The sequence below is a fragment of the Paroedura picta genome, chromosome 9 (assembly GCF_049243985.1).
Source record: "Paroedura picta isolate Pp20150507F chromosome 9, Ppicta_v3.0, whole genome shotgun sequence".
Lineage (NCBI taxonomy): Eukaryota > Metazoa > Chordata > Lepidosauria > Squamata > Gekkonidae > Paroedura > Paroedura picta.
In genome coordinates this window covers 19243447-19254334 of record NC_135377.1, presented here as the reverse complement: position 1 = coordinate 19254334, position 10888 = coordinate 19243447, and the positions used below count along the sequence as shown (strand labels likewise).

The 10888-nt window shown below is 42.5% G+C and overlaps 1 protein-coding gene across 2 annotated transcripts in view; it reads left to right on the top strand.

Annotated features, from left to right (window-relative positions):
* ATP6V1C1 (ATPase H+ transporting V1 subunit C1) overlaps positions 1 to 10888 on the top strand; it is a 40846-nt gene that overhangs the window by 13486 nt on the left and 16472 nt on the right. The window contains exons 1-3 of one of the 2 annotated variants that reach the window (XM_077351750.1): positions 33 to 187; positions 5737 to 5918; positions 7772 to 7839. In XM_077351750.1, coding sequence (XP_077207865.1) covers positions 5787 to 5918; positions 7772 to 7839 — 200 coding nt within the window. In that variant the 5' untranslated portion in view covers positions 33 to 187; positions 5737 to 5786. Of the gene's footprint in view, positions 1 to 32; positions 188 to 5736; positions 5919 to 7771; positions 7840 to 10888 lie in introns of those variants that run through there. The other variant, XM_077351751.1, reaches the window with a different exon arrangement.

The window sequence follows — 10888 nt, the reverse complement described above, 5'->3', positions numbered from 1 at the left end:
TGCCGAAGGAGGAAGTGCCTGGTCAGCTGACTTCTCCTCCCGCCTTCCCTCCGCCCTCACGTGACTCTCCGGCGGGCGTCGCTGTGTGCGCGGAGGGGATGGGGGCGCAGTGACGGGGAAGAGCCCTTCTCGGCGCCGGCCGTTTCCCGAGCCTCCGCCTCCTCCCCTGCCCTCTCGTCAGGCGCCGGTAAGTGTGGGCCAGGGCGGGAAGGGCAGGGGGCCGCCCGTGCTCCGCAGGGCCGACGGGTGCCTCGCCCGGGAAAGGGGAAATGGATGGAGGCTTCTCTCTTCCCCCAGCCCTGACCTCTGGTTCTCCTTACCGAGCGGGAGGCCTGGGGGGGAAAGCCACTGGTCGTGCCGGCGCCTCGTGGTTCGCCTTGCCTGGGTGCTGGGGGGGTGGTGGTCTGTCTGAAGTTCTGGGGGTTCTGCCCCCAAGCACCTTACTATTAGTGGGCTCCTTCCCGGCCCTTCGCTTTGTCTGTCAAATCCAGGGGCGGCCAAACTGCGCCTCCTCAGATGTCCATGAACTACAATTCCCATGAGACCCTGGCAAGGTCTCATGGGAGTTGTAGTTCATTGACATCTGGAGACCCGCAGTTCGGCTCCCTCTGCTTCTTCTGCTAAAGAGGGACAGGGCCATTCAGGGCATCCCCTCACGTGCTCTCAGGTCATTCACACACACACACAGGTAATTCATTCCGTTGCTGCCTTATTATTTTCTCCAACTCGGTCAGCGCCGAGACTATGGAAAGTTCATTGAGCCTTGTGATACTAGGATGCCCCCCCAGACCATTTCCCTCCCTCAGAGGTTAGGTTTTTTTCTCAGTTTTTTTCCTTTTAATGATAGAGCTGCCCTAGTAATGTTCTTTCCTGTTTCACCCTGTCACAGTATGGTATTTTGGCTGATGGCTCAGCCCAGCAACTTGAGGGAAGGATCAGGATTTCCCTTTCTTAAAACAACTTTAATGGCACTCGAGAGGTTTTGAAATTCAAAAATAACAGTATTTTTACTCAGAGAGAAATGAGGGCTTGAAAGTTTCTGAGGTAACTTGGTATAGATAACTCTGAGGTAAAACCAATACATGTCCAGACTTTAGTTCTTATGTTTCAGGCTAATGAGAGTTTCTTAAGTTTTTCACAGTGACTTACATCTTTATGTTGAGCGGCTGTTGTTCCAGAGTTTTCACAACTACTTTAGTACACCTTCATTGACAGTTTTGGTTTCTAGAGACAATTTTTAGCCACACCAGACCAGTGAACTCTGCAATCTTCGGACCTAACTCCCTGATTGACTGGGAAGATCTCACTAGAAGATCTGGCCCTTTTCTTTGGCCCAAATGGGAATCTGCCTATTTCTCAAACATCCGTTCCAGCTTTCCTCCAGTTCTCCTGTCTCTGCTAAACTACTCTCAGTCAGGGCTGAATTCTGAACTGTCACTATACAACACTACTTACACCTTCCTCTTTTCTTAATGAGGATCTAGAGTGGCTTAGAATATAATTTACCATCACATTTTTGCTATAACAACCACTCTGTGAGGTAGGTTAGGTTGTAATTGACCCAAAGTCACCCATTGAGCTTCCATGGCACACTAGAAATTTGAACCAGTGTCTCCCAGATATTAGTTTGACACTCTGACCCTTAAATTGTGTTGGCTCACTGGATGTCCCCACCATTTATTAATTTAAATACTTATATACTGCTTTCCCCATAAAAAACAATGATTTTTGGCAGATTGCCAAAAATCTAACCCACAGATAACCCACAGATAATGGACATGTTAAGACGAAAACAAAACACCGCTATACGTTTTTCCATCAAAACCATTATTTACTTGTAAAACTAACTGTTATGGAAGATGAATAGACCTGTGCTAAAGTCATTCTCCCTCTAGGTCAGGAGGGCAGCTTGGTGGGTGATTTCCCATCTCTCTTTGAGGGAGGCAGTAACTGTAACTGTGTGGTAAAGTCATTCCATAACTGCTGTGGTTATATGAACATGTGGAAGGGAGAATTCAGTCAGGCAACAACCCAGAGATGATGTGAGGTATCAAATAGGCTCATAGCAAGCAGCATAAAAAAAAAACCTGACTCTTATAAATATATTCATGATGATTCATGATTCATTTATGTATATAAATACACAAATCTCAGGTACACATTCAATGAGACTTCTGTGCCTTATGGCAATTGGCCAACTATTTAATATTATGTTTGAGTCTAGTTTGTTTCTCTGTGAATTATTCAAGAGACTGGGGAAGGCATCTAGTGTTTATGAACATAACACTTATCTATGCTTGCTGTTGGAAGCCATGGAATTGGCGAAGGGGGCTACCTAAAATCTTGTATGTCCTCCAACATTTGTAGGTTGCCACCATTAGGAATCATTGGCCTTCTAATTGTATTTTGTTTAAAGTGGTTTAGCTAAAACAGGTTAGTGGTTCCTGTTCCTGTTGGTTTCTAACTCCCATATCTTTGTGGTGTGTCTGGATGCTGTACTCTTGATTTAAAAATGCGGAGTTGCTGTTGCTGGAGATAAATGATTGAAGATGGGAAATGCCAGTATGTCACTGAATCCTTCAGCAGACTTTTCTTTTAAGAGTAATATTTTTATTTGCTTACTTCAGAGTCTGCTTTTCTCAGTGGGACTCTGGAAATAGTGATGGTGGATAGTCAGATACCTTGATATATGATTATGGCATGTAGTTCCTCTTTTGCTATCTGTATGATACTGTGGCTGCCCTTTGAAAAATATATAGTTGAAGATCCAGAGGCTTTCCATACCAGTTCAGTGGCTGTAAATTTGTTTCATACATCTTTTCTGTATTTACTTATCTGTAGCATATGAATTCTTGGGGGGGCGGGATGTCCTTCCACATTGTGTACAAAGCTCAAACTTCTAAGTTTGTCATAGTTCTTCCATATTCTGGGTTGGTTTCTTCCTATAATATATAATAATAAAATTAAAGTAGCAATTCCCATAATTCTCCACCTGATGGAGAAATAACACACTTCAGAAATAATTTAGTTGACGTTCCCCTGATAGCTAAACAACGAAATAGGAGTCATTAAAATCAGAGTCCTGTAGCACCTTTAAGAGCAACAAAGATTTATTCAAGGCATGAGCTTTCGAGTGCAAGCACTCTTCGTCAGACTATGACTATAACAGTAGGAATATAAAAGCAAAAGTTAATCTTGTTTCATTAGTAAACTGTGCCACAGCATCCAAACACAGCCATATGATAACTCTCTGCCAAACCAGCCAATCAAACCCCTCGAACACAAGGACATATTAGAAATAAAACTGTCAAAGGCAGTGATCCACGGCTCACACCCTACTATTTACTGCCGGCCCTATCTGTCTCTATACCAGGGTGAAACTTTCTTACAAGTAGAAGCTAAGCTGGCAGCGATCTTGTCCTGGGACCAGAAAGTAGAATTCAAAATTACATTACATATTACTAACAGTCACATAATCCCAATTAAAATAAATTGTGAGGAATGGGTACACAAGTTACATAAGGTTAGCATACATAGTGAGATAAAAAAAATCCTTGTCCTTGTTGAGTCTAGGGTATGTCAAACTATTGAGTGGTGTAATAACTTGCATTTCTGCAATCTCCCTTTCTAGCCTGTTCTTGAAGTTTCTTTGTAATAAAACAGCTACTTTCAGGTCCCTTATTATAGAATGTCCTGGAAGGTTAAAGTGTTCCCCTACAGGTTTTTCAGTACTGTGGCTTTTGATGTCAGACTTTTGTCCATTAATTCTTTGGCGGAGGGTTTGACCTGTTTGCCCTATTTAGAGAACAGAGGGACATTGTTGGCACTTTATGGCATATACCAAGTTTGAAGATGAGCAGGTGTATGAGCCTTTGATGGTATAGGTGACGATGTTAGGTCCAGTAATTGTGGCATTGGACTGTATATGGCAGCAAAGTTGGCATCTGGGTTTGTTGCAAGCTCTAGTACCAGTGTCCATGTTCACATGAGATGCTGCATTGTTGTGGGTGAGGAGTTGTTTGAGATTGGGGGAGCTGTCTGTGTGAAAGAAAAGGTTTACCCCCCAGTGCTTGGGAAAGAGAACTGTTATTATCCAGTAGGGGTTGTAAGTCACTGATGATGTAAGTCACTGATGATGCATTGTACTGTCTTGAGCTGAGAGCTATATGTAACCACTAGTGGTGTCCTGTTGTTTTCTCTTTTGGGTCTGTCTTCTAACAGGTTTTCTCTTGGTATCCTTCTGGCTTTGTTAATCTGTTCTTTGACCTCACTGGCTGGGTATTTTAGTTCCAAAAAGGTTTGTTGTAGATCATTTTTAAGGCAGTCCCCAGCCTTAAAAAGGTTGGGGGTCGCTGCCTTATGGGATACTGTCAAAGATATCATAGTCTTTATGGAAGTGTTCTTCAGAGGTTCAGTAATCAGAATGCTTTTCATAATAGCTTACCACTTATATATGGTTAGATTTACTAATCCTATTTGAACATCTGGACATGCCTAGTCTAAAGTGTGGATTTACTAGAAGTTATTTTCTGGTATGCTATGATTGGCTTACTATCAGAATGCCACCCAGATCATAGTCAAAAGAATGCTTTTATTTATCAATAAATTTCAGCGTTAGCTTATGCTTGTGGTCTCACTTCCTGTTTCAGTGTTGATTTGTTGAGGCTTGTGGCGTCACTTACTGTATCAGTTTTGATTGACTGAGGCTTGTGTTCTCATTTCCTGTCTCAGTGGTGATTGGCTGAGACTTATGTTCTCACTACCTATTTCAGTGTTGATTGGCTGTGGCTCGTGATCTCACTTCCTGTCTCAGTGTTGTACATTCTGATCCTAAACCAGTTCACTCAGAAGTAAACTCTGCTGATTTATCACAGCATTTCTGCATTTACATTTTTAGCCTTTGATATTAGTGTCAGTGTTTCTGTATATCTTTTAAAATAATTTGTTAATTGCTCTTTTTCATCTTGCATTAAGTTATCATACTTTGCTCCTTATATTTTACCTAGTGGTTTGCTGGAACATGGGATACAGAGTGAATGTATGAACTCCCCTAAGTGCATAAGCAAACTAATTATGAACTGTGGAATCCAAATATTCAATTTACAGTAGCCTAAGGGTAAGCTTAGCTCAGTGGCTGCAAACCTGTGCTGTGTGGTTCATGTACAATTTAAGAGCATTTAAGAAATAGTGTTGGTTCTTATATACCGATTTTCTCTACCAGAAAGCTTGCAATCACCTTCCCTTTCCTCTCCCCACAACAGGCACCCATGAGCCCCTGTCAGCCAACACTGGCAGGGGCTCATGGGAATTGTAGTCCATGAACATCTGGAGGACCACAGGTTGACTACCCCTGTTTTAGAGATTCCTATCACTCTGCCTTACTTTGCATAATTACAGTCCCCTTCTTGGGAGAAGAGTTGAGAAAACAGTATCACTGTATATTGTCAATATCATCTTTCAGCCATCTTGATTGGTATGAGAGCAAGGAAAGCTAACTTTCCCTTCCTACAGCACACTGGATAAAAGTATGCAACAAAAAGTGTGGAGATTCTTGTATGACTGGCTGGCAGAGATGGGTTTTCTTAAATCTCAGATCTTTCAAGAGTCACAAGCAAAAGCAAGGAGTTGTACAGATTTTCTTCACCACGCTTGGAGTTCCATCAGTGTGGTGCCACATAAGTTGTTTATTCTGAATGGTGCTTACTTCGTAGCTAAATGTATTCCTTTTTGTTTTAGGGTCATCTGTATCTTCCTAAATAATCAGTGTCAATTTAAAAGTGACAAAAATGACAGAGTTCTGGCTCATTTCTGCTCCTGGAGAGAAAACATGTCAACAGACATGGGAGAAACTGAATGCTGCAACTACTAAAAATGCCAACCTGTCCACCAATGCAAAGTTTAATATTCCAGATTTAAAGGTATGTCAGCATTTTTTTCATCCACTCAAAGCCTTTTGCTCTGAACCTTAGATTTGTGCATGATAGTGCAAGCATGACACATTGCTTTTGCTGAAGAAAATAACAGCAGTAAAGCATATAATTGCAAGCCATGTCTGAACTATTTAAATTACAATACAGATTCTTCTGGATTGCACAAATTGAAGCCCTCCATCCACTTTAGAGGATACATCAGCTGCAGCCTTTTCTGATCTTGTCACAGTTTGTCTTTGCAACATTCATAGTCTGCCTTTTCTGAAGATGTAAGATTGTACATAGCTTGGTAATTGCTTTCCAAACTGATTATTGTAAAATATTGCAATTGTTGCAAGACATTGCAGTCAGACTGCTGACTGGTAATCACCAATATGATCGTAGTGGGTCAGCATTAAGAGCTTCAATGGCTTCTACTGCATGTCTGGACAGAATATTGTGTTTGACTTTTAAATTTCTCAATGAATGCTGCTGCTTGTATAAAAGGCTACCTTCTCCCATATGGCCTGCCAGTCAAGTGAGATCACTTTGTTTCTTGGTATATCCTTTTTTCAGAGGTTAGGCAGGTGGCTAGTGCAGCAAGGACATTATCAGTGGTGACATCTAAGCTTCAAACGTGTTCGTTTGGCACCATAATCACAACACTTTAGGTGCCAGTCTGGCCTGTTCTCTCACATGTGCCTGTATGAAAGACAAGTCTTCAGAAAGATGTTAACTTATTTGGCATTTAGTGTGTCTGTATAGGCAAATATGCATGAGCTGTAGTCTGCCTTTGTCAAATCAGTGCTAGTCAGTGCTGTGTTTCTGTAATTTAATTCATGTGAGCTACTTTTGGCTTTTTTTGTTTAGGGTCACTTCACACATTATGGGTCAGTGAAGCTGCCATGTGTTTACTTGTGTATTTTCATCATGAATCCCAGAATGAGTGAAAGTTCTGTGCTGCTTTTGCTGTGTGTATGTGCTGGTGGGATATCACTTCCAAGTTATAGAATGCATGTTGCTGACTGGTGATGGACTGTTTAATTTCTTAATGTGTAAACTACCGTATTTGCCGGCGTATAAGACGACTGGGCGTATAAGACGACCCCCCAACATTTCCACTCAAAATACAGTACTATGGGCCACTATGGGCAGCTATGTCTATCCCAACTGAAGTGCACCCGGCGTATAAGACGACCCCCCCACTTGGGGGGCATGTTTTTCAGGGGGGAAAAGTAGTCTTATACGCCAGCAAATACTGTAGTCCTTTGAGGTGCTACCTAGTTAGAGATAAAATAATTATGTTTGTGTTACTTCAGATTGATAGACCCTTTTAATTCCACCGACCTGGTGGAATGAGTTCCTAGAAGAGCTGCAGGCCCTGTGGGAGCTTTCAGCGTTCCACGGGGCCTGCAAGACGGATCTCTTCTGCCAGGTCTTTGGTTGAGGTCAGCGCACCCAGGAAGATCTGACCTCCCTTGAAACCATCTCTGGTGGTTTATGTCATCCCCCCTATATCTACCCTGGAGGTAGGGGGCGCTCTTTTAATTGGTTTCATCGCAACCATCTTGGGGTTTAATTTTTGTGATGTATTTTATAAATTTTTAGGGGTAGTTTTATTGGGATTTTTATCTATTATATTCTGTAACCTGCCATGAGCCTTCGGGGAGTGGTGGGATAAAAATCTAATTAATTAATTAATTGAGAATTTCTTCAGCTTCTATCTTGTGGTCAGTTATTGGGAAATAAACCTCACTGTGGTGTGTGTTTCTGAGTAAATATGTATAGATGACACTATAAATCTAGAAATTCCACTTTGTTATGCTGTTAATACTTTCTAAAACAATTCTTGTCCTCTGTAGGTTGGCACCCTGGATGTTTTAGTTGGTTTGTCAGATGAGCTGGCTAAACTGGATGCATTTGTGGAAGGGTAACTACTACTTCTCTTAGTATCAGCAAAATATCTGAACCAGCATGTATTCAGTCTGGTCATAATATACAAACCAAGATGTCGTTTCTTAATGGTCTTTTGTTTTCAGATTAACCAACTTCGTATTAGTGTATCAGTTTTTCTTATGAAAATGTTCAGTCTGTAACTTTCAACACTGAAACATGCTTTCAATATCTTGAACATTAAAAAGCATTTCTAATTAGATACCAGATAGCATTACTGGCTAGTTGTTTAGCTCTTCACCTAATATTGAATGTAGTACGAAAGTTGAGTGATTTGATTAAATGTGGGGGAAAATAGAGACCATGTCCAGCATTTTTAAAAAAGGCATTTTTTTCCTTGGGCAAATAAGTCATAATATAAAACACAAGGAATTTCTCAGTATGCCTTTGAGAGGGTAGCTATGTTGGTCTGAAGCAGCACAACAAAAATTGAGTCCAATGGCACCTTTAAGACCAACAAAAATTGATTCAAGACATGAGCTTTCTTAAGCATGCATGCCTCCTCAGACAAAATGGAACAAGGATCATGAGAGTACAGATATTTAGAAAAGGTAAATTAGTGGCAAATTAGTAAACCGTGTCATAGTATCCAAATTATGCCATATTATGTCATATGGTAATTCTTTGCTAAAACAGTTAATCAGTCCTTTTGAGTTTAATTGTCGTTCACCATAATATTGGAGAAATAAAACTGTCTGTTAGTAATTAATGGCATTGCAGCCACATACATTCAATAACACAATCACTGGACCTAACAACATCACCTACAACATCAAAGGCTTATTCACTTGCTCATCTTCTAACATTGTGTATGCCATTAAATACCAACAATGAATGCCCTTCTGTTCTCTATATGCGGCAAAGAGGTCAAACCCTCCGCCAAAGAATTAATGTACATATCTCTGACATCAACAATCACAGGCCTGAAAAACCTGTTGGGGAACACTTCAATCTTCCAGGACATCCAACAAGGGACCTCAAAGTAGCTGTTTTATTGCTAAGGAACTTCAAGAACAGACGAGAAAGGGAGATTGCAGAAATGCAAGTTATTACAACACTTAGAACAATGGACTCAACAAGGATATAGGTTTTTGTTCTCCTTCAGTGGGGGAAGTCCTCCACACTGGTTAGGTCACGCCTCCAACTGCTCCTTGCAGGGTAATGCAAATTAGCAAGCCTTCTGGGATCGTGGTAGGCTGACCCCTCCAGTCCTGTTGCCCTGCAAGCTCCGAGCAGGATCTTAGAAGCTGAGCTCCTTGATCTGCAAAACAGAAAGCAAACAGAATATGCAAAATTCCTTCACTAAGAGGAAAACAGCCTCGGGGGCAGAATCTAGAAGGAAGGAAAGGTCAAATCAATTGGAGGTGAAAGAGGCTGCAAAAGCCCAGAATCGGTCGGCTATGCTGAATTCAGGGAAGCAGCTTTCATCTTCTCCAGCTCCGTCTGCAGGCTTGCAGCCGGAGAATTCCCTCACCCCCGTTCTGGCTGAGCGGGGAGGGGAAGAAATGGCCCGGTCAGAGGCGACCGCGTCTCCTCTGCTTGAGAGACGCGACGCCCCCGGGCAGAATACAGCCGCACCCGGGACAAGCACTGAGAGATTACAAGAGCAGGCTGGTAATGTGTTTGTAACAGGAACTGTGGCTGGGCTGGGAGGTGGGGCAGTGGGGCCCCTCTTTCTACAAACCTCCCTTGCTAGAGCAGAAAATGTGATGGCTGCAGATAACACCAGCACACCAGTTTTCCCCGCCTTTTTAGCACCCTCACTGGCAGAGTGGGGGGGGAAACAATGGCAGACTTTGTGGATTCCACAGTCATTAGCTGCTCCTCCACAAGCCCAGACTGCAGCCAGGGTGCAAGAAAAGTCCCTCCCACCCTCCCAAAATAGACGGAGGGAGCCCAGTTCCTCCCCATGCCCAAGTGAAGATACGGATTCCTCATCCACTAGAGGGAGCAGGGGATCCAGAAAGAGAAAAAGATCCTCTTTAAGATCTAGGAGAGCAGCCTCTTCCTCTAGTAGGAGACCAAAGAGACTTCACACAAGGGACAGACATACCTTTCAACATTCAGAGGCAGAAAGGGAGGATCTTCAGTCAGCAGCTACATCAGTTACAGTGGCTTCAGACAAAGAGGATGGGGAATGGTCAGGGACAGATTCTGACTGCAAAGAAGTCTCCTCCAGACTTTTTCAAGCAGAACATTTTCAAAGACTTTTAAAAAAGGTCACTAAAAGTCTCAATTATGAGGAGGAGACTGTGACTAGTTCTGCTTCAGGAAAAACCAGGAGATCAGCTAACTTGGATGCAAGAGGTTTCAAGAAACCCCCCAATAAGCTGACAGTATGCCCATTTGCTGATGACTTTGAAGATGTCATGAGAGCTGAATGGGCAATTCCTGGTAGTGGGATGTCCTTGCATTCTGTAGCCAAAAGATTTTATATGCTTCCAGATGAAACCATGCAGGATCTAAAAATACCACTGGTCGATGCTCCTGTAGTGGCTATGTTATCAGGAGCAGTACTAACCAAAGATGGAGATAACGTCCTAAAGGATCCAGTAGACAGAAAAAATGAGACTGTGTTAAAGAAAGCTCATGAAGCCAACTCCTTAGCTATCAGGGCAGATGCAGTTCTTTCTAATTTCGCCAGAGCGGCAGTAGTCTGGACTGATGACTTGTTGCAAGATCCAGAGCCAGACCCCCTAAGGTTGAGAAGGGCTCTTTTAAAGATCAAAAGAGCCTGCCAGTTTGCTGCAGATGCCTCACAAGATGCATTGCAGTTCTCTGCCAGGGCACAGGGGGCCAATATAGTAGCCAGGCGTAATCTCTGGCTTAAACACTGGAAAGTGGATACCCTATCAAAATCTAATCTGGCAATGGAAAAATTTTCAGGCAGACTTCTTTTTGGGGAAGGTGCGCTAGACAAAGTCTTAGTAGAGACCAAAGAGAAGAAAAAAGCTATGCCATCAACTTCTCAGAAGGACAAGGAATTCAAAAAGAAATCCTTTCAGTCCTTTCGTTCGTACAAGTCT